Raw genomic sequence first — 24,622 nt, forward strand, 5'->3', positions numbered from 1 at the left:
AAAATCAGAAAAAATTAATGATCCAATTTTTCACAAAGTCCAAAAAACCCGTTTTTTAGCCGTTTTTTGGCCCAAATTTGCCCAAAAATATTTTATTTCGAAAATCGGGCTCCGTCACATTTTGGCCACTACCATTTTGCACTTTTGTACCAAAAATCAAAAGATTCCTATGATTCAATCCTGAGAAAAGTTGGTAACGGACGGACGAACGGACGGACGGACGGACGGACGGACGGACGGACGGACGGACGAACGAACGAACGAACGAACAAACACAGGTTAATTTATAGGACCTCTACCCCACCGGGGTAGGTCCAAAAATTATATTTCTTCTAAAGTACTGTACAATAAATCTGTTACTCTCGTTTTTTTTCATTGTATGATAGGTAAGGATGGCAACATTCCAATAGAATTAAGTTTTTATGTTGAAAATAAAAGTACTGTATACCGGGTGTGCCAGAAATGAGCTGCTCTCTTTGACTTGATATTGTAAGGTGCCTTAAAAAAAATCTAGAAATGACGTCATCAATCTTAAAACAATTAACTGGTGACAAAAGCAAAACAAAAGAGCGTCATTTTCTTGACTAAAGTACTCGCTACTTAAGTTTGGTACTCGTTATTTCCATTTAAGCACTCGTTAATTCTCGTTACTCCTTGTTACCTACTCGTTACTTCTCGTTACCTACTCGCTAGTTCGTGTTACTTCTTGTTACTTCTTGTTCCTCGTTATAGTAACAGCCATTATCTACCCCTTTGATATATAAATAATTTACTATAAAAGCATACTGATTTTGTAAAGCACAAAGCAAGTTGGTCGAAATACGATACCATAACTAAACAAACTATTCAGCAGTCAATTTGTTTTTTCTCAAAGCTTGTAGTAAAGAAAGACTTTGTGTAGAGAGGATATAGACTACTAGATTTTTCTATCTACAGAAAAAAAATATTTCATAAAAAGTTTAAACGACGATATGAGCGGTAGACGTGATCCACAAAAAGTTGTCATCAAGAATGCACATGACGATATAAGAGAACACAATGCACATGGCGAACGGAGGGTAGTGGACGAGCACAATGCTCACGGCTTTCGAGAAGACAATAATCACCAAATTGCTGAAAATGAACCACAAGTGAATGTTGGAGCACATGTGCAGGATGAAGTGAAAAACTTGAAAGGAGAACTTGAGAAAATGAAAAAGGAAAGGGAACTTAAACGAATGCACTTTGAAAAGCTGGGAATTGAAAATGAACGATTGAAAAAAGATTTTGAAGTTCAAGGTTTAAAATCTGAAGTTGCCCTCTTAAAAGCTGAGAAGCAGTTTGGTATTGATTTGAAAACACTTTCAAATGAGAAGCAAAAAATTGAAGATGAGTTAAAAATTGTGGAGATTGAAAAAGGAAAACTTGTCGAAGAAAACAAAGCTGTGAAGGCTTTGCAACGTGATTTAAACGGATTAAACAACCGAAATCACCAACTTCAACAAGAAAACACCAAATTGAAAGCCAACGAAGCATCAGCCAGAGACGAACTAAAAGTCGTAAAAATGCAACAAAAGAAATCTCAGTCAGAAATTGAGCGCGTCAATGAAAGGAGCAAACAACTAGAAACGGAGAAAAATAAATTTGAAAATTTGTACCAAACTGCCAAACGTGAAAAGGAGGAAGTACTCCAGGTGAAGAAAAAGGCGGAAGGTCAACTCAATGATCTTAACGAAGCAAACAAGAGGCTGCAGAATGATAACCAAGTACAAAAGAAAGTGGCAACCCCTGTACCAGTTTATAACCCAATTCATCGTAACAAACAACCAATCGATTTTAGTCAAATGTCTATTGGAGATGTTTTATCAAGTGGCCTTTCAATGGTTTTAGAGAATACTGTATTTTGTGAAGATTATAAAAAGTGGGTTAGTGAGCTTGCAAGTAAAAGTATTGTGGGGCGACACATAAAATCAGGAAATGTTTTGCTTATCAAGACGCTAAGCGCTTCTAAACATGAAATTGTTCTATATCAAATCGAAGATCCAGCATGGAGTTCCGATAAAATAAAATGCGTTAAACTTTTACATCGTACTGATAACACTCATATAAGAGATATGACTTTTATCTTTGGTAACTTCGAAAGTTTTGGAAGGAAATCTTTTTTTTGGTACACCTTCCTGTTCTTAGTGATTAAAAATTAGATTGTAGATTGATTGGAACGCAATCCTATGCTATGATTTGACTTTCTAAACTTTGGATACATTTTACACGTTTTTTTTTTCTTCATAAGAATGATGGATTTTCTTAACTTTTTGGGGAAACTCATCCTGAAATATTCTTTCGCTATATTCTAAGGTTAGGATCTAACACAGCCTTAATCTAGCATGTAAAACATTCCTCGAGCAAAGATATGGCATTTTGGTGAAGATTGGAAGATGAGTGACAATTTACAGTTAAAAAATGCTCTAAAAATCGACATTCTAAGATTCAGTTGCTAAATTCCATGATGGTGCTATTCTTAGCATATTCTTAATTTCTTGGCCAATTTCGTTATGAATATTCTGATAAAGTTTATTCTTATAAAAAAGCGTGAAGCATTTTACGGTTTTGTAGAATTCTATCACAAATTAATTTTTTGCGACCTTGTCTGGATGTTCACCTTTGTAGCTTTCTGAAGAGCATGGCATTACTTTGAATAGCCAAAAAGAGAATAATAATCATGTACTCCTTAGTAATAGAATCACGTGCATGAGATTTTTTATAAGTATTACTAATTTCGAATATTGTAATATGTTTCATATTTTCTGTCTTATCTGTCATTCTCGTTGCTTTTTTGCAGTCACTTTATAGTTTATTGCATACCTTATTACACGAATATTACTAGTCATTTTATTAACATGAATTGAAAAATTGTAATAAGTTATTTGTTTTAATTCTCTTTTTTTAGTAATGAGTTATATATTTCAACTGTCTATATCCTACTTTATTATTTGATTAATCCGCTTTTAAAATATCTCTCTGACAAAACCCATTCTAGAAGTTGCACATATGACAAAAATTATACTCTTTGACTTGATATTGTAGGTAGTAGCAGAAAGATTTTTGAAAGATTGTTTCGGAATCATTCAGAGGAAAGCCTAACTTAAAATTTGGTGTATTACTTTTTAATTTTACTTCGTTGGTTCAAAAGTTATGTTTAAAAACCTAAAATGACAATTTTAAAAAATGTCAAAAAAGGCAAAAATCTTTCTGCTACTGCCTGCAATATCAAGTCAAAGAGGGTAACTTATTTCTCGCACACCCAAATTCTTTTGGTTGCTAGAACCAATAGAAAATAACCCACAATCGATTCGAACAGCTTTGGACCCTTTTTAGGGAATTTTATGATTACGCCAATTTTCATAGGACAGTTTCCACAGAGTTTTAAATATAACTTACTACTTTCTTTAAATACACCTTTCCCGTAGTTCAAAATTCTCAGAGATGACCCACCGTTGCGTATAAAATTGTTTGGGATTTAAACGAACGCGTTTTTGCCTGTGAGGGGTTAGGGAAAGTGGGTTTTCAGCTTCTTCACTCTTGATAGCGATCCCTTTTTTGCAAAAGATTTTTAGGGTGTATAATATCATGAATAGAAAGAACATACTTCAAATTTGAGTGGATTTTGTTCAACAGAACTAAAGAAAAGCTCAAAAAACCAACTTTCCCTAAGGAAACTCAGGCAAAAACGAGTTTGAGACGGTGGGAGAGCAACAAAATAATACGCGCGCGCATCTTTTTTTGCGAATTACGGGAAAGGTGTACTGAGTTTCTAATTTTATTGGTTTAAAGTATGAACATTTTTTTTTTTTTTTATTCATAGAATTATATTTCACAGGTCTATTGACCTCTACGAAATAATTTTAGATTTATAAATTGTCTAATTCTTCATCTGTCGTCCAGTCGAAGATATGGACAGAAGAGAAGACGTTGTTTTGGTCTTTGTCCTAGATTTTCGAACTAGGCGAAGGTTTGTTCAAGGGCTTCCTCTTACATGCCAAACGAAATCGTCATTTTTTGAATTCATTTTTTTCGCCTTTTGGCACATATCTTTAATGATTTTTCTTTCGTTGATGGTGAAGTCGTCTGTGATGCTAAAGCCACCAATTTCATTGAATCGTTTCAGCTTATGCAGATTTTGCATTATCCGTTCTTTTTCCTCTATACTTTTTAAGATCAACTTGATTGGACGCCAATGTAGCCCTTTTTGGTTTTGTCCAATGCGATGATGGTGGGACGGTTTGATATCTTGAACGCCAATGTTACCTAGTATACCTTCAATATCTATTTTGTCCTGTTCCTGTTGTTCCTCTTTGTTGTCTACCTCTAATTCCACCATTCCATGTATAATAATATTTCGTTTTCTTGATTCGATGTCTCTTTCTTCATTCTTGTTTTCTTGTTGGTGTTCTCTCACTGCTGATTTGAAATTATCCTTGTGTTTCTTAGTTATTTCAGCGTATGTTTTTTCTGATGTTTTCTCTATATAATTCGTCGTTTGCTTTATTTCTTCTTTTATAATCTGCTTGGTTTTTATTTCAAAGTCAGCCATCTTATTGGTTAAGATGTTTTCGATATCGTTCTTAAGGCTGCGGTTCTTGGCTAGCTGGTTTTTGAGCTTTTTAATGACGTCGTCCTTCTTCTCAATCTCCCTCTGCATCATATGATACGAGTTCTCACCTATTTTACTCATTAGAGATCGTGTTATCCGCACGCAATTCTGACATAGATATTGTTCGTTATAAGTGTTGGCAAAAATTTGCAGCTGATAAAGCGGTAATTGTGTCCACTCGTAGTGTACCATGCGGTGGCATTTTCGGCATTTTAGACGGTTTTGGTCATCGTCATCTGAGCAGGAGGTGGGAGTGCATGTTTGGTTTTGTTTAGCTTCTTCAAATGGTTGTTTTTCTTGCTTTTTGTCGGTTTTTTCGTTCATGTTTTTGATTTTGCTAAATTTCAACCATTTTTGTTATCTGATATTCCGATGGCGTATTGGCGGCCGCCCACGCTAAAGCTCTAAAGGAGCGGGCCAATATACCATCGGAGAGAAATAGTAGTCATCCATTGATGTGCCGACATAAGTTTAGCCCTCATTTTCGGGGCCGTGCTGAACGCTCAAAAATTGTTTTTTTGAGATCTGGCGCCTCAAAAAGACCGTCAAATCACTGTCGTTAGTTACCACGTCATGAGTATGTCGGCAAAAATTACAAACAACATGGCTGATGTAATTTTCAAAAAATGTGTGCTGTATGGTTGTTTTTGGTTTCTTTTGATGGATTTTTTGTAGTTTAACTGTACTTATCACTCCCTGAATATTAGTTTTAGTATCCAGTGTAATTTCTGTATGTGCACCAACCCAAAAAATGTGTTTCTACCACAGAAAAGTTGATAATCATAACTTTTGTTTTTGTTTGTTTTGATGGCTGATTTTTTCTGCACTTTCTCAAATTTTATACCATTCAAAGACCAAAGAAACTAAAGCAGGTATGTTCCTATGGGCTTAGGCTTTTATCAGTAACTTTCATGTTGTTATCTATCTTAGACCGTCCTCCAAATATAACTGTTGTCCACCGGCCGACACAACCGACAAACCGACTTCAGTGTTCCAGAACTGAAGTTTTTTGGATAAAATCTTTATTAAACTTCACAAAAGTGTTCATTGAGGGTTAGTATTCATTTTCTATAGCTTTAGTTTTTCTTTTAGTGTTATTATAGATGCTGATTATTTCAGGCTTTTTTGTGTACAATGTTATTTCTATTTTGTTTTTGCTTCTGTGATCAGTTTAAAGAAGGAAAAATACTTATTTGAGTATTTCTACATGCCCTCCTTGTGAAAAGAATGATAATATTTTGCATGATTCCTTCTCCAAAAAGTTTTGTATTTGGATTTATTTCGTGAAACCTTTTGAAGTTTTTTCTGACCGAAATTTTGTCGGCCATGACACCTTCCCTGTCCAAATTGCACTCGGGCCCATTTTTCTAAAAAATTACGCGGTCAGGCGAAATTCCGTAATGTATTTCTTCCAGATGTTGAAAATTTTCCCGACCTTCAGAGCTTTAGCGTGTCGGAAGAAAATTTCTACATCGGGTGCCAGATAACCATTTTTGAAGAACTGCACAAAATGCGTGTTGACTAACTGACGTCAAATAAAAACTGAATACATTGAATGTACATTGATTTGAAATGGTTGATTTGTTTTTGTAGCCTCAAATAAGATTAGCCTTTAAGTTTGTACCCTGTGTTTCAACGAAAGTCTACATATTTGAATTGAGATTCCGAGAAAACTAAAAGACTCGAGTGACTTAGGGCAAGTCTCAAAAAAACTAACAATTTACCCTAAGTTTTTGCGACCGATAACAACCAGATTCAGAGATCCACTTAGGGCTTTAAAGTACCTCTATACCTTGAAGTTTATGAATCAGGTCGTGGCCTAATCAACTATCACCCCAAAAATCTATATTTAAAGAAATTGTGATCATGACGTCATAATTTGATCGAATTTGGTGACGTCATGAATTGTATGATCTCTATAAATTTTTACCAAATTTGAACCAAAGATGCATCTAATTCATGGGGTTCTAAATCTTCTAAAAAGGGGGAAGAAAAAAGGCAAATAAGCAAAAAATTAAACTGTCCCCTTGATTAAAACAGGACAGTCTGTAGATCGGAAAAGACCGATATTTGTCAATAGTATTTGTATTATTTGTACCCGTGTACAACCAACATCATTACCGTACGGGTAACTTGCATCAGTGGAGGAAAACTTGCATAGCCATCAAATGAATGACCAATCAAAGCAGTAGCTACTCTACCGTTTTTGTTTTGATTTAACTTTGTATTTTAATGACCAGCCAGGTCATTCATTTGAGGGCTATGAAGTTAGCCTCCACTGATGCAAGTTACACGATCTCACGGTAACGAAGAAGAAACTCATTTTGGAAGGAATCGTTTTAATATATATACCTGTCCTAAGCAGCAAGTAACATCGACTGCTGACGTAGAATGCTTAACCATACTGTCGATAACACGCACCTGAAAAGCAATTAGAAAAAAGGGGCATTATATTTACGAAATTTTCAGGAGACTATGCTACTATTTTCCACTTGAGGTAGTGGACGTAGTAACCCAAAGACTCCTCTTTCCATAGCTATCTACCAAAGGTAGGGGAGGTAGTCACTCCTTTCCCAATGGTTTTCTCCACCTACACTTGACGCTTCCCTTAATTACTGAGCATCAAGCAAAGAGTCATCAAATACCATTTTGGTATTAAGTACCAAATCTATGGCATGAACCGGCCAGGAATTGAACCCAGTCCATGACCTTGCACACCATGGCCGGACGCTCTACCTTTACACTACGTAGGCTTTTTAAGGTATCATACGTACGGTATTACTTCGGATAAACGCCCCCCTCGAACAAACGCCCCTTCTAAAAGGAAAATCATTTAATCAATTGTAAAAGGGGTTACGCACGATACCAAAGTCTCGTGTTCGCAAGCGAAAGGATTTTTAAACACTACCGTAGGAAGCTTTCCTCATTCCCGGGGAAATTTTTCCATTGCCAGTTTACAACAGAAAAGGACCGAAACTAACCCAATTTTTGTTAACTTGTTTGAAAATAAGCCAACATCCGAATTTTGCGATTTTGGCGCTTTCAATTATTAGGGGTACGTACGGCAAAATTCAAACTAAGGGACCGCAGCCGTTTGCGACATTCGTGATCGCGGGAAATAATTTGAGACATCATGGTGCGTGATTTGGGCTATTTTCGTTATATTTGCATGATGTATCAACCACTTTTGGTGATTTGCATGGTTGTCACGAGAGCAAGATAGATTTCTACAGATGTATTTTAAGCATATACAAACTCTGGTGAACAAAAACTTGATTTTGGGACATTGAGCCTCTTTCGCGAAGTTAACGTATTTTTGAAAATTTGAGAATCTATTTTCAAAAATTAATGAAACTTTATAATATCCGTGTAGTAAAACACTGAACATTTTTCTGAAAACACCGACCAAACTCAAATTACATACTGCTATATGATAGACTGACCCTCCCCCAGCTCCACCGGCTGATTGGTTATAAAATCATCAAATGTTAATGTTATGGTGAATTTCAATGGAAAGGAAACTCGTTAACTACACAAAATGTCAGAATGTTCACTCTAAAACCTAATTAATGAAAAACTTGGAAAATCCTGATGGAATACAAGATAGAATGACATATTTCTTTATAAGAACGATTTCATGAGAGTCGAGGATCAAATCGCCAGGGTATAAAAACAACTTTAAATGGCTGAATCACAAGAATTTGAATTGCAAGAGTTATTACAAAATATTAACAATTGAGCTGAAATAAGCAAAAATCGTATGCTTTTTTATTATAAAAATTCAATAAATACAATTAATGGAACAAAGATAGTCTCAAATATCTTAAAATTTCGATCTAAAATAAGAAAGTCATAACGATTGTTTGGTATAAAAAAAATAAATACATCCTAGGCTCAACAAAGAGTTTTGGAAGAAAATATGAGTAACTCGAGCATGTGGTAAACAATAAAATTGTAATCAAATAAAGGATTTATTGATTTATTATCTTATTGAAACTCGGAATTATAGAAATAAAAAAGATAAAAAATGAGAACAGTAACTAAGTTCTCAACAAAAAATTACTGGTTCAAATAAACGAGACTGTAAAACCAAGAGGTCTTAGAAAAATCCGCAAAATCTCCAAGAGTCCTAAAATTTCTCAAAATCTATTGACATAACTTAATATAAAATCTATACTAGGAAGTCCTAAAAATTTCCATAAATTCCATATATCCTAAAAAAATTCATAAGTAAAAAAAACAACAGAAAAGTCAAAAATTATAAAATATATAAATCTATTTCTTTTGTTAGAAATGGTCCTTCCAGAAAACTCATTCATTTGGGTTGGACAGTGAAAGATATATTATTTTTTCCATAATTTTACCTCTGGACAAATCGACCCCCTGGGCCTGGGTATGACTGTTTTTTTTGCAATTTTTTCAAGAACTGGGCGGGATGGTTGGTATTTTAAAGGTAAATTGGGTGTGTCAAGTATGTGCAAAATTCATTCTCTCACAGGGTCAATTTTCAAATTTTGGCTTGGACATACCATCACCTACCGTGAAGTCGGGTGCATGCATAGCCCTCAAATGAATGACCTGGCTGGTCCTTAAAATACCAAGTTAAATTAAAACAAAAATGGTAGAGTAAAGCTGTGAGCGGAGCTGCGTAGTTCATTTGTTTTAAAATTTTGCTGCTTTGATTGGTTAGTCATTTGAGGGCTATGCATGTTAGCCTCCACTGATGCAAGTTACCCGACTTCACGGTAGTTACCCCTGGTGCCTGGAAAAATCACCCAAGCCCGATGAAGAGTTTTTTCTGGCACAGCACAATCCTTTATACCGTCAACTGCTCTAACTTAGGACTACCTGACAAAACATATGACAGCAATTCGGCCACCATTTCACCGAACCTCCAAAGTCATTTGATTTGAGTTAATGAACGGCATATTAAAAAATACACGATTTCTCTTTTGCACCGAGTAGGCTTTTAAATTGAAATATGAAAAAAATTTGTAGTGGAACACACGCAAATGTCTGGAACGAAGAAGAACAAATTAGTGGCAAAACGATGGAGCATTTGACAAGTTAATCCCATCAGGTGATAGGCGGTTAGGCGGCAGGCGTTCTCTAATTCTCCAATCGGCGCCCGGTCATTTTGAATGAAAACAACAAAGTTAAAAAGGGCGCGCTATCAGTGAAAGTTGTCGTGACATGCTATGACAAAAAGTAAGATTGATAAACTTGGTGGAGTTATCAAAGCAAATTTGTTGCCAAAGAGATTTAACAGTAAGTGAAAATACAGGCCAGATTGTCAACAGTCCCATGCTTCAACCAATTGTCCCAAGTTAGAGCTTGACAGTAATATACAGCTTTTAGAGAAGAAAAAGATCCAAGAATTATCCATTAACAAGTTTATATTGAAGCAAACAAATCCCATTTGATTCACTTTAAATCAGGATGTCAGTTATCATCCATTCAACTGTCAGTTACCGTCCGTCAAACATCAATAATAATCATATCCAGATATCATAACATAACTTATCAGAATCAAGCATATGCATGCACGCTATGCATGCAGCACACACACGTATTACGTGATTAATATATTGTACTTGATCATCAAGCCGTTGTTCCCTTGTTTCTTCCATCCACTTGATTAAGCTGATATTTCTAGTCTTTACCAGCTGTGACTGTTCCATGCCATTTCCAGAAGGATTGTGAATTTAGGAAAATCAAATCTTCCAGCCAGTACTCGCTCCTCAAACAAAGCAACACCAACAAGTGAATAGGTAGCTCAGTTTCAAAATTTGAAGAATAAGGTACAAAACTGAACCATCATAGTTCCTAGATATATTTGTTCTGTTTAACTGTTTTTGACAGCTGCAATGCAAGCAGGTAAGTCACAACCAATTCTGCTCTGATCAACAAAAAAGTGATGCTGGAGTTAGCCATTTTGAATATTCTGCCTTGACATTTGCCAGTTTTTGTTGGATAGAAAAAACACCAGGATAAAAAACAGCAGTACTTTTAATGTTGTTGATAATTTTAAAGCAAATTGATTTTAAAGCAAATTGATTTTAAAGCAAATTGAATCAATTCAATCTTCTAGTCAAAGCAAGACAAACCCAGCAAACCATCTATGTCGCCAAAAGTTTTCAGGTTTTTGGTTTTGTTGACAAAAATGTTTTGTTTACTTTCTTGTTGTCGGGGGGAAACCCGATTTGCCGATTACTGACTTTCCCGCCTATTTCCCGATTTCTTATAGTTGGTTATAAGAAATCGGGAACTTACCATGTTAAAATACAAATTCGTAAATGTAAAGTTATCTTAGTGAGTTTGTCCGTAGAACGTTCGAATCGTTCGAAAAGTTGTAAAAAAGTGGAAGATTTGAAAAATGCAACACGCATAGTATAGATTTTCGGGTTAATTTCGGTTTCTTTTCGCACGCCCGCCCGCCGTTAGAAAAAGGGACGCACTCGCTCGCTGCGCTCGCTCGTGCGTAATAAACACCCCCTCAAATAAATGCCCCCTTCGAATGAACGCCCCCTTTAGGGGACGGGCGTTTATTAGAAACTTGTGACTTTAATACTTCAATACCAGTGTTGATTGGGCTTGAAAAGGAAGATTTTAGTCATTTCTTGTAACCAGAGCAGTTTTCGATGCAATTTTAGTCGTTGAACCAAAGAAATTTTGCACTAAAATCCTAATAAAGAACTAAAACAAAGGGTATATTTGCTCAAAAATTAAATAAACGCCCCGGGCGTTTATTCGAAGTAATACGGTAGTTGAAAACTCCTTTCATGCATCAAAGCATACATCTTTCTTAGTATAGATTAAAAAAAAAAAAAAACACTTTGAAAGGCATCATACCTCATCCATCTCCAGAGCTTTCAGTGTTCTTGCTTCGGCTTTATCGGATGCAATTTCAAGAAGTTTGACCACGCCTTTACGAAACCATGAGCTCCAATTGTCCAGTCCTTCTGTGTTCTGATCGCTGATGATAAAACAAAGAAGGGTTTATAACAATTTTCTTATGGCAAGTGAAGTCCGTGCATAAAGTTAAGAGGGCGTGGAGTTGGTATGTAAGTAAGCTTGCGAACGTAGTCGAGGGTGACCCGAATGATAACTTTGCTCTAGCTATCTACCCGAAGGTAGATGAATGCGCCACTCCTTTCCCTGGATTGCTTCACTTACCCTGGAGCGGTCCCTGGTGGGAAAAACACCCTTAAAGTATCAGCCCAACTGAGAAATTGTAATGGAAATTGTACTTCAAAACCATTCACACTGATTTTTGAAGACTTTGAACAAAAAGATTTCTATCGCCATTGGGATTTCGATAGAAATTTCTATCCCCCACTATCGAAAGAGGTTTAACCGGGGCTGTAAGATAGGGGTGTATAGTACATTTTTGAGTTCATAAGGTTAAAAACATTGCTTACCCTTGAGGTATGTGTTTCTTTTTCAGTTGGTATAAGCCTTTAACAGCAAGGTATAATTGAAACCAAATGCTGGCTACATCATCTTTGCTTCCTTGATGGAAATTGTTCTTGATTTTGGAAGTTTTTTCTTCTACCAGTTGTGATATCTATTAAAGAACGATTCGGGGTACAGGGCAATGAAATAGATGCCCTAAGGGCTAGAAGTGAATCTCCTAGGTAGGATTTGAAGCCATTAAATCCTACCTAAGTTGCGCGGCATAGCGCGGTCCGCATGGATTTCGTACGAATGCCGGACCAAATGTAAAATTTACCGCCAGATTTTCAAAAATGTACCACTCGAAAACGAAGAAATTGCTAGATTCAATCCATCATCAAAAATACGGCGCCCATTTTAAAGGCTTCACTTTTTCTTGCCCGAGAAAAGTTAAAGATTCGCTTCTAGCCCTTCGGGCTTCTATTTCATTGGTACAGGGCACTAATTATATAAACATGTATATCACTTGCTAAGCTCCAGTTTAGACAGCTAACTTTCTGCCCTCTTGATATAGTGAATTATTAAAGTCAATTTGTTAACCTCTTTTGAAGTCAATGCAATGTAAAGTTACTTATTTCAATCTTTTTCAAGCAAAAATGATATCTTCCAACACTCTACCCACTGTTTACAGTTTAACAATTAAATAGGTAAAATATAAATTCGGGTAACTGAAAATTATAATTAATGTAATGCATAGATTAAGGTTATATCAATTTCGCCATGAAAACCAACCATAAGAACTTGAGAACGTCGTGTGACGTCATACGACTTAAAAAAAGGCTAAATTCGTTTTATCCAGGGTTTGTCAGGATTTGTCCGTTAGAGAAAAAAAAATATCAAAACTTTCTTAAACATTTCAGCTATAAAAAAAGAACAATTTACCAGAGTTTCAATTTTGTTGAAAACGACCACCATATATCGAACATTTATGCTGAAAAAATAGAGGGAGAGTAATAATTCTCAAGATTTTAAGTGACTTATATTAGAAAAGTGGGTAAACTTTCTAACCGAGAACTTTCCCTATCACCATTTTCCTATACAAATAGAATTTTAATAAAGCAGGCAAGAATATTACCCACCATGGTCGGTCGCAGTTTAAAAACCTAAAAAGTTGTTTTCTTGTACCAAAGAGTCAGAAAAAAAGTACTTTTGACCAATTTTATTTATTATCTTCTACAAATGCTTACAAAAGGGTTACAAAATATTAAGTTTAATATTTAAACTGAGTATAAATATAATGAGTGTATACCGGTGGCAAGAAGTGCTTAAATACCTATTATGATACAATACAGGCTGACAAGAATAGACTAAAAAAAATGAATGGATGGAGAATTTCACATACCATTTGAAAATTGGTTCGTAGACTTCTAAACCTCTTTGTAGATCAGCATTTATTGCGTTCGTCAGATGGCACAGGTATCCCAAGATGTCTTTATCGTCCTGTGGATGAGTTAAAACGATTAAAGTTAAATTTTATTGTTTTGATAAAGACGCAACATATAAGAGTGCGGAAGAGAATCCCCCCCTTTCCTTGAGAAATGGAGAGTAAACAAGTGATACTTTTATGGACCTACCTGGTTATGCATTTAACACATATATAATTGATATCTACGTGAGAATGAACGTTAAACAATCATTCAGAACATAAATAGTGACGATTTATCAAAATTAGTCGTTTGTTTCTTATAAAAAAGACGTTTAGAAACCAAAATTTCATGCTCTTGAAATATTCTTTCATATTCAAGACTTCGTGAGCATAAAAAACATCTATCTCATCAAAAAATTGAGTAATTTGGCTAAGAACATTGATGTATGCTTATTAATAGTGATTCTTATAGATAAAGATGCATTTTTTGTGCTGAAAAGTTTTTTTACAAAAATCTGCTTGACCCATCTTTTACCTACTTTCATGCAAAAAATCAGAAAAAAACAACGATCCAATATTTCACAAAGTCCAAAAAACCCTTTTTTTAGCCGTTTTTTGGCCCAAATTTGCCCCAAAACATTTTTTTTCGAAAATCGGGCTCGGTCACATTCGAGGGTTTATAGTTATGCATCTTTGTGCAAAAAATCAGAAAGAATGAAAGAGCCAATCTCGAGAAAAGCTAATACCTAGGTAATTGATAATGTGCTTATAAAAAAATATCGAATTTGGCCAGTTTTTCTATAAAAACACGCCAAGCAACCAAAATTTCATGTCTAAACACAGATATGCTTCAAAAGTGGGCCCTCGTGAGCAAAAACATCTATCTTATAAAAAAATTGAGTAATTTGACTAATTTGAACATTAATGTATAGCTTATTAATAGTGATTCTTATAGATAAACATGCGTTTTTTGAGCCAACAAATCTTTTTGCAAAAATCTCCCTGAGCCATCTTTTAACTATGATGGTACCCTACTTCCATGCAAAAAATCAGAAAAAATCAATGATTCAATTTTTCACAAAGTCCAAAAAACCCGCTTTTTAGCCGTTTTTTGGCCCAAATTTGCCCAAAAACATTTATTTTTTTCGAAAATTTGGCTCCGTCACATTCGAGGGTTTATAGTTATGCATCTTTGTGCAAAAAGTCTTAAAGAATGAAAGAGCCAATCTCGAGAAAAGCTAATACCTAAGTAATTGATAATGTGCTTATAAAAAAATATTGAACTTGGCCAGTTTTTCTATAAAAACACGCCAAGCAACCAAAATTTCATGTCTAAACACACATTTATTCTTCAAAAGTAAGCCCTCATGAGCAAAAAAAACTTCCATCTCATAAAGAAATTGAGTAATTTGACTAAGAACATTGATGTATGCTTCTTAATAGTGATTCTTATAGATAAACAAGCGTTTTTTAAGCCAAATAAATTTTTTAGCAAAAATCTGCTTGAGCCATCTTTTACCTATGATGGTACCCTACTTTCATGCAAAAAATCAAAAAAATTTAATGATCCAATTTTTCACAAAGTCCAAAAAACCCGTTTTTTAGCCGTTTTTTGGCCCAAATTTGCCCAAAAATTTTTTTTTTTTAAAATCGGGCTCCGTCACATTTTGGCCACCACCGTTTTGCACCTTTGTACCAAAAATCAAATGATTCCTATGATTCAATCTCGAGAAAAGCTGGTAACGAACGGACGGACGGACAGAGGTGAATTTATAGGACCTTCACCCCACCGGGGTAGGTCCAAAAATGTTAACCGAGTTCACTGAGTAAATCTTGCCTTTTGAAGTAGAAATGCACAGAAGATACACAAATTTGACCAGAATTAAAAAGTTTTCCTTTTAAACTTTCTTCTAAAATGACAGCTTTCCAGGAAAAATAAATCGAATGCATATTTCAATTTCATCCTCTCATAAAAACGTGTATTAGCTCAAAAACTACCGGCGTCGTATACCTGCTCCATAGATTGGTGAAATGCTTCTTCAATGAAAAACCACTCATTCGTACTTTTCTGAGGAGAGAAAGAGAGAAATAGCATCAAAAGCAAAATTAAAGCCAACCCAGCTGACCAACAACGTTGTGTTAACGTTCAAATAACGTTATTTGGACGTTAATAAAGTTGTATTTAAAAAATCACAATGTAAAATATGTAACTAAAAGTTTCATGCTATATACGCAATTCATTTCTCGCAGACAACTAGAAGTTTGAAAAAAAGCTGTTGTTCATTTATTTATGAAATATATGCAGATTTGCTTACCTCTAAGACTTTTTCAATTTCTTTGTGAAGAATAAGATCGGGGTATTTTTGCGTGAAAACAGGTACTCGGTGAATCATTAACAAGCATCTGAAAGGAAATAAGAAACAAACTAACCAATGGATAAAAACCATTTGGGTAGAATCTATATCTGCTGAACTTGGTTTCAAATAATTTTTGATGATTTTTTTCTCAACTGGGAAAGTTACAGAATTTTGTTCACGTTCGTTCGACTATTGTTTACTATGATACGTTCGCTAGTAAGAGGGAGTATTAAGTTTCTCAAGGCACCACCCTACCGTGAGTTGGTCTAATATCGACATCCCTCTTCTAATATCGACACCCTTCTTTACAGATAGGAATGATAGGAAAGTCGGGATCACTGATAGACAAAATATCTTTTCTACTCTGCTTGCTAGGCAGACAAAAATAGTTTCCATCAGCGATTTCGACATTCCTTTCTCTAAAGAAGGGTGTCGAAATTAGAAGAGGGCACTAGACCAGCACTAGTCGGCACTAGACCAACTTACGGTACTAACACTAATAAAAGATAAATGGACACTCACATTAGTAATTTTCCTAGCTCTGTTACATTCCTTTGCTCAACGTTCGAATAGGTGTATCGATATTTGCCAATCAACCGAATCATGTAATCGGAGAATATTTTCATCGATTCCAAATGTTGTTCGAGTTCATAGTCGGTATCGAGTTTATCGTTTGCCGAATGCTTTTTGAAATCCTCCATTTGGGTTGATAAAACATCCATGGGGATGTTAATTTCTTGTATCAGTTTGCTGAAGATACCCCATTTTCTAAACAGAGAATGAATGAATGAATGAATGAGCGAGTAAGCAAATAAATGAGTGAATGAATGAGATAACGAATGAAATTAACGACTGAATGAGTGGATGAGTGAATAAATGAGTGAGTGAGTGAATGGATGAGTAAGTGAGCGAATGAATGAATGAGTTAACAAACGAACAAACGAACGAACGAACAATACATGCTACCATATGAAGGAAACAATAACTCTCTTTCAGTGTCATCGACTCTACCTTGAATTACTTCTCTCTTTATTTTCAGACCCTTTCACAGAGAGAATCTAATATCAAATGAAGATGAAGTTATCGATAAGAGACATACATAACAGCAACTTCCAGTGGACGTATTTCGTGTTGCATAGTGTATTGTAGTAAGATGGCTTCTGCGTGATCAGAGAGTATACATTGCCATTCACTGTCGTTCTATACAAAAAAGGATTTGGGGATAAGCTTCTGAGGAAGAGGTATTATGGTCATTGTTAAATGTGAATCAATTCAAAGAGTATTGACCTGCACGTTCTTAACAAACTAAAAACATACGGCTTAAATGATCAAGATATCAAGAATTTTACATTTTAAGGCTTTATAGACGCCCAATTTTTCAAGGAAGAGGCTAATAAAATAAGCTAATCGTCACTGCTGCTACTAGATATTGACAGGTTTTAGTTGACAAAGTTTGATTTTTTAGTGGATTTAAACTAGGCGAAGGTTCTCGGTTCGAAGAATAGACTACGCTACGCTTTACGTAAATGCACTTTGGTACAGAGTAAGAAAGGACCAAACCTGCATAGAATCGATAGTTTGTTGACAGTCATATCTGGCACAACAATTCAGTAGTTCTTTGTAGACTTCGTTTGCTGAAGCTTCTGATAAATTGGATGTTGGTCTGTCTGGTTCCTGAGAGAGAGAGAAGGAGAATATTCATGGAAAGCTAGATGCCACTGGCTTAACGTAACTTGGTCTAATGTCGATATCCCTCCTCTAATTTCGACACCCTTTTTATCAGCTAAAATTGATAGAAAGGTTGAAACTGTTGTTCTTTGCTTAGTGGTCAGAGAGGAATAATTCTTTTTCAATTAGTGATTCAAGCTTTCATATTACTCTTATCTCTAAAGAAGGGTGTCGGAATTAGACAAGGGATGTCGATATTAGACCAACTTACGGTATATAATTATTTGACTTAATTAGACATCCCCAATATGAAGAAGTGATCAAATTCTAAATCTACAGGTCCAGCAAGCTTGCACAATACAGTTGATATTTTACGTGGATAGCCCAGTAATCTTCTAGGACTTTTAGATAATTTTCTGTTGTTTTCACGGGATTCTGCCGTTTCGTAAATCCATTAACTAAAGAGGACCCCTAGCTTGCAACACTGATTCCTTTGACCACTTGTTCATCGCTCCAAAAACTTGATTCACTTTCGAGGCTTCGTAGTTCCTATTTCGCTGATATGACAATTAACGTTCATACTAAACCACTAAAGACTTCCAGATGTTTCAGGTAAATGGTTAACAAGCTTGTCGACTCTCTGAACTATGTAAAACAAGGGAAACAGAAAGAGACCTTAATCTTTATTATCGCATTTCCTATTAAATCATTTCGTGATTTTAGATGTGGCTAGTTAAGTGAGAATGATAAAGAGAGGGCGGCTCATAATACAGGAGGTAGGGGCTGGTCTAAAATTGAAAAGGAAGACACGAATTAAGATTAGTAGTGTGATGTTGTTAGAAAATGTTGTTGATGAGATACCTTGTCATTCGTCTTGTCTGGTAATAAACTAACTTCACCTGAGTCAAACTAAAGAAGAAATTGTCAGTGCAATGTTATATGTCATGTAAAATGGTGTAAAGTATGTGTGTTTGTGCTTTGTGTAAAATCAAAAAAATTATAATGTAAATGTAAAACTTGTGTTTCAGATCCAATATCGTAATATTTTTATATTCATTGAGAGTATTATGTAATGTGGTGTATTGCTAGTGTCAACTATTGTTAGTTGAGTAATTAAAACTTAACTTTTGTAAGTTAATTAGTAAAAAAAACTTTCAGTTTCAAGGTATGACTATATAGGACGGTAGAAAAATATCTTTTGGATCACCAAAGAACAGTGAACAAATAAGCAGGTCTGGATTAGCTCTAGTTTAGACGACCGACTAAAAGCCTTGTCTGTTCTAATTGTGAGAGTAGGCAAAAATAAATGTGAGAGTAGGCAAAAACTGGGAAGAAAGTTGGAAATCAAAATCTTTGCTTAAAAAAGTCATTTCATTGACGTCAAAAAAAGGCAATATACATTGACTTTAGACAACCAACTTTTTGCCTATTTTAAGGGGCTGTCCATATGGAGGCGGGCTGGCCTGGTTAGGTGAGGTGGAATAGATCTGAAGATGCTCTAACATAGAGTAGAGAGAAAATTTATCAATAAATAATTTTTTTGTTGTTTCTTGTCTGTGACTCATCCAAATATTAAAGTTTTAATGAGAGGTGGGATAGATTTTCGAACGTCACGTGATCTATTTTTAGCCATTTGATTCGTCGAAAATTGCGACGTAACGTTCGAAAATCCAACCAACCGCCAGGTGCATAAACAGCCCCAAATTCACAATTAGAATAGGCAGGGCGAAAAAGGAGCCATCTTAACCAGAGCTTAGATTACAAAATGAATCAAAAGTTTTTAGATGGATTAGTAATTAAGCGATCTTAAATTAAATTCGAACTAAACTGTGTTGTTTTCAATGTTACCTTTGTGGATAAAGATATTTTCAAACGTAAACGACCTTTAACCGTCTTTTTATTGTTTCGACTTTCAATTTTGAACCATGCGTCAACACCGTTCTCTGGTATATTCTAAAACATGAAATGAAATATTTTCTATTTATAAGTGAAGTAGTGGATTCGAGAAAAAAACTGGCCAAAATGTGAAACCAACAAAAGCAGATTAGATTGCAATTTTTCACTCGTTCCAAAAATATTTTTAAATGCCATTATTATTATTAGAATCTTAAAAACCTTAAAAAATGAAGATGAAAAATGAAGAACAAAAGTTTTTAAAAGCAAAAAACAAAATCGGAATTAAATAACTTCGTTCTAGAAAGAAACTACCCAGAACTCCCTACACGCAATTAAACGAAGAAGACACAAAGATTTTTTCCTTGAAGCTTTCGTTACCTTCAGAGGGACTTCAACAAGACCAAGAAAATCGTCAAGAGTATTTTTCGATCCACCGGCAGCCGATTGATAAATCTCTTTCAGCATTCTGTAAATTAAACAAAATATTTTCAAATTCTTTAATTTGAAGCCAAAAGGTTTTACATTGAGAATACTGTAATTTCATTGCACCAGTCCAGTGATGCGAAAAGTCATTCAGCTCTTTAATTCGATTTTAAAGGAGAATTGGATTTTCCTAAAATAAGCGAATTTTAGAGCGGCATCTATGATAGTTTCTTGTTGACGGTAAGTTTCAACATTATCATCGAATAATAGAGCGTATCGAGTAGTAGAAAGTCGAATTAGAGAGCGTCAACTGTAACAGTATATCCCATACAACATAACGTGGGCGCCAGTCATCTCCCGTCTCTTTGAACTCTTTTGGGAATTAAAGTACAAAAACTTCAACAGTACAATACCGTCGTTTTGGGGGCAAGATTCTACTTTCTGGACTAAGATTCCTCTGACAGTTCCAGAAAATTTTCTCTATTTTCCTGGGATAGCCGGTATGAGATTGGAAATGGTTTTTTCTAAAAGGTACGGGAAATGTTGTTTTGAGTTCAGAAGCTACCCAACTTTCCGAAGCTCATTTTTCAACTACCCAAAGTCCTGGTCATTTTCTCTAGAAAAATGTCGGTAGAATCTTAGTCTCGGATGTGGAATCTTACACATAACGACGGTATCGTACTGTCGGAGAATTTATTCGGTGCTCGTGTTTTTTTAATCTGATTCTCAAAAGACTTCAAAAGGCCGATAGAATCGGTAGGGATAAAATAATCATAAATATTTACGTTATGTCGTGTTCAAAAAGTCAAAAGTCATTACTGAGCACAACAGCAATCACGCAGAATAAAACAATAACGTGCATAGAATACAGAACATACCTCTTGGATGTTTTATACCATTTATGCACCATTCTGCAAAGTACACACGTAAAGAGAAAGAACAAATAAATATTCTAAACACGCATCATCTCTTAATGATGATGACTGAATTACAACACTACAATACATCGAGTCTTAAGCCCCGAAGGCGCTAGAGTTGAAGCTCTTGGATGGGAAATGAAGCCACTTAATTTATTTCTAATCAAAAACGCATGACTCACAAGGTTTTTACGCAAACGCTAGATTGAAAGGAAACCAATCACAAGATTCCGAAAAATATGCTGCTTGAAAACAAAGAGAGCGCTAAATTCAATCTGTCATTCTAAAAGCGGCGCAAATCTTACGGCTACACTTTTTCTTGCTTGAGAAAGGTTGAAGATTCCTCTCTAGCCCCATCGAGCTTTAAACTCAATGTCGACAACACATTACGACACAATACGACAATTAGACAGTAAAGTCGAATAACAAGTGCGAGTCAAAGAAGTCACAGTTATAGTCAAATTCAGTGGGTATGTGTCTACGTCAAAATGCAGTTGTAGTCAGAGTAAAGTTTGACAAATCGATGGTGTGCTGAAATTTAAGGTCTTTTTAGAAACAGGACAAGGGTAATAGTCCAAACTGTCATATTTAACTTCCGTTTTCGAAAGAAATTATGTTTAATTAACGAGACTTCAGAGAATTTGTTATTGTGGACCAGTAATATCCATTTGAGAAAGATTTCAATTGAAGTCATTTGACGGACGAAAAAGACCATTTGTAATCAGAACAGGAATGCGTTCTAACAACGGCTTAGTTCGTCAGATAAAAAAAATCTTCAAGATTTTTGACCAATCAGAATAGATTATTGGTCCTGATTACTAAATGGACGGCCTATACAAACTTTCCAAAAAAAGAGGTAACATTTTTTACCTTCCAGCTCCTTTGAAACCTTTGATGGATGTGATTTTATTTTCTTCATCCAAAATAACTGAATTGTCATCTTTGTCCCTTCAAAATAAATGTAAATCGTTGGAACGGGTTTGCTTTTAAAAATTCAATGTTCATGCACCCGGTAAGACCAAAAATGGCACCCATCGTTTGGACGGAAGACAATTCTTAATATTTTTCACTTTCTGACATCCATGATTGAATAGAAACGTTTTTAGTATGCAAAATAGTGAGAGTAACATGCAGGGTCCTAAAAACCTGATTTTATCCAATTAAGTAGACAGTGCAAAAAATTTTCTTCATTGCCCAACCACGGTGGCCGAATATCTTTTCCCAAAATTTTGGACCCCTTACCTCAAACAGCTCGCCGGAGCCTAAGTTTTAAGTTAAATTAAGCTAAATTACTTACCACATGTCAATGCGAAGCACTTGATTGTGAAGGTCATTAACGTTACTAGTACAAAGAAATTGAATTTTTAAATTTTATGGAGCGAATGGGGTTCCCAGTTCAGTACCCGCTCCCTCCAAGTTTCGTTCCGTTTAAATTATCGATATGAACAAGACGGCTAGCCGTGGACCCCATAAAAAACAACCTAAAGACTGTTTAAAAGTCCTAGATTACTGGGTTATCCACGAATATTGCTCTATATATCTTTCTATAAAAATCAAGGATTTTTTAACTATGACTGGTGCTTCAAAATTTTAAAATGAATTATTTCGGTGATGGCAAAAGCTTCATGTAATAGTCACAAATTTTCGTCAATGTCATAAATTACCATAAACATTTTCCTAATTCGATGTTATATGAATAATTGAAAACTCCGGCTATATAAACCAATCCCTACTGATACTGCATAATAAGTAAAAGCGTGTACTATTTTTCTCGTGACATTTGAGTTTTTTAATTATTCAACATGACAAAGTGATAAGAAAAAGGTCTATTCCCGAACGAATGAATTAAAAATGGAATCTCGCTTCCAGTATATATGTGGCATTCATCAGAACCATAAATAAAATTTAGAATATCTAGGATCATGAACATATAAACGACCGGGCATCTATCTTTTATTGTCTCTTTGAAGCGAGCTTCGTTGCCGCCTGTATTTCAAAATTGGTATGAAAAATCCGACAATATTCCGTCATAATTTTATTTCTTTGAATTATTTAGGTAAAAAGATTGATAGAGCTTGAACATTACTCCTAATGCACAAAAACATTATTTTCGAATTTTTTCACAATTTTGCAATGCAGAATTTCAACTGCGTGCATACTTTTGAATCCCTTTTGTCACTCCAATATTTTTTTTGTGACTTGAAAAAAATAGCTTGCCAAAGTTGAGAGCCTGTGTCATAAGAATATCAAAATTAGAGTGTGACACTCTCTAAAACTATTAGACATTTTTAAGGTAAAATTTAGAAATATTAGTCGAGTTTTGACAAGCTGACGATGATTTTACCTCTGTTTATCTTTGTTATGATATAGATAAAAGACTTGAGAAGAGTAGAACAACAGAGACTTTTATCGGAGTTTTGACGTTGTTAGCAAGTGGTTTATCATCAAAATCTATTGTTTCATTTTATGCTTTTAACGAGGCGGCAACGAAGGTAGCAGCCCTTTCTACAAAAAGACAAAGGAGTTGGATGTCCAGTCGTTTATATGTCCATGCTAGGATCAATGTTGAGAATGAGATTGTTAAACTTACAATTTGAAAGGTTGGTTCCATTCAGGGTTCAGTGTTTTCATTTGTATTTTGGTCATCTTAACGTCATTTTCTTCCCGTAAATGTCGGAGGACTTGCTTCTTGATTTTGTTTCCGTTATCACTGACTTTATCACCTTCTCCATCTTTGATGATACAAAGCATACAGTATGGATCACTGAAACCTGGAGAAATACAAACAAAAACGGTGAGTAAGAACCGTGTTGTCAATTACAATAGAATTTCATTAGTAGACTATAGTTTAAGACGAATTTCATTTTCGTTTAACCCTATTCATACTAGGCTTTTAGGGGCGGTTCAAAACTAGGGGGCTGTTCCTGTACCTAACTTTATCGCCTTCTCCATCTTTGATGATAGAAAGCATACAGTAAGGAAAAATACAAAAAATGAAGGAGAATAGCACAAAACTATCGTGATGATATAGACTATGACATAGTTTAAGACAAATTTAATTTTTGTTTTAGAGTAACAAAATCAAAGACGGACGTTCTTTTTATAGGGGCATTTACTGTCTATTATTGTCGTCTCGGAAAATATTTTACTAACTGCCAGGATTTTTATAAGAAATTTAAGGAAAGAAAAGCGGCATTTTGTGGAAAACTAAAGATGGTTAAATAACTTGAGAATGTCCACGCTGCGGAAGTGGTTCAATACCACTCTGAAATATTTCTTACCATTTGCGTCTTTAGCTTCAACGTCTTCCGCTCGAAACACTGTAAATTAAAAATGATTCTCATTTTAAGATACTTTACGGATTTACTGTAAGGGTTCAAGTCGAAATCAGATAATTATATAAATTGAATTTCTGCCTTATTGGTTTGACAACTGATTACAAAAATAGCAACAGAAACGGGTGATGTGGTTGAGCGGTAGCGCGTTCACCTCCTGACCGGAAGGTTGTAGGTTCGAGGCCCATGCAAGCCGGCCACACACATAGCGAGACCGCGCTCGCCTCCTGACCGGAAGGTTGTAGGTTTGAGTCTCAAGCAAACCGGTCACACACATATCGAGACCGCGCTCGCCTCCTGACCGGAAGGTTGTAGGTTCGAGTCTCATGCAAGTCGGGCACATAGCGAGGTCACCTCTCAACACTCACCATCCCCAGATGACGGTCTGGGTCACGAGAAAAACCAGATCTTAAGATGGATGTGTTCGGCTCCAAAAGTTAAATCGTTCAATGCAAAAAATAAAAAAATAAAAAGCATAATTTTTAAATACCTTTCACATTGAGGAAACATTCAGGAGCCTGGAAACAAATTTAAATTTTACGTTATTTATGTTAAGTGCCTAAGGATATAATGAG

At 35.3% G+C, this 24,622-nt stretch overlaps 1 protein-coding gene across 1 annotated transcript in view; it reads right to left on the minus strand.

The window, feature by feature from the left end:
• LOC136821314 (protein unc-13 homolog D-like) overlaps positions 1–24,622 on the minus strand; it is a 65,538-nt gene that overhangs the window by 24,873 nt on the left and 16,043 nt on the right. Inside the window, exons 6-23 of the mRNA XM_067077547.1 lie at positions 24,538–24,565; positions 23,994–24,032; positions 23,303–23,483; positions 22,010–22,054; positions 21,583–21,660; positions 19,751–19,838; positions 19,325–19,429; positions 18,338–18,385; positions 17,369–17,482; positions 16,908–17,008; positions 16,331–16,576; positions 15,767–15,854; positions 15,463–15,519; positions 13,428–13,525; positions 12,968–13,016; positions 12,052–12,197; positions 11,483–11,606; positions 6,983–7,051 (exon numbers count right to left, since the gene is read on the minus strand). Of these exons, the coding sequence (XP_066933648.1) occupies positions 6,983–7,051; positions 11,483–11,606; positions 12,052–12,197; positions 12,968–13,016; positions 13,428–13,525; positions 15,463–15,519; positions 15,767–15,854; positions 16,331–16,576; positions 16,908–17,008; positions 17,369–17,482; positions 18,338–18,385; positions 19,325–19,429; positions 19,751–19,838; positions 21,583–21,660; positions 22,010–22,054; positions 23,303–23,483; positions 23,994–24,032; positions 24,538–24,565 (1,704 nt within the window). The remainder of the gene's footprint in view (positions 1–6,982; positions 7,052–11,482; positions 11,607–12,051; positions 12,198–12,967; positions 13,017–13,427; positions 13,526–15,462; positions 15,520–15,766; positions 15,855–16,330; positions 16,577–16,907; positions 17,009–17,368; positions 17,483–18,337; positions 18,386–19,324; positions 19,430–19,750; positions 19,839–21,582; positions 21,661–22,009; positions 22,055–23,302; positions 23,484–23,993; positions 24,033–24,537; positions 24,566–24,622) is intronic.

This window comes from Clytia hemisphaerica, unplaced genomic scaffold, assembly GCF_902728285.1.
Source record: "Clytia hemisphaerica strain Z4C2 unplaced genomic scaffold, Clytia hemisphaerica genome assembly, whole genome shotgun sequence".
Classification (NCBI taxonomy): Eukaryota; Metazoa; Cnidaria; class Hydrozoa; order Leptothecata; family Clytiidae; genus Clytia; species Clytia hemisphaerica.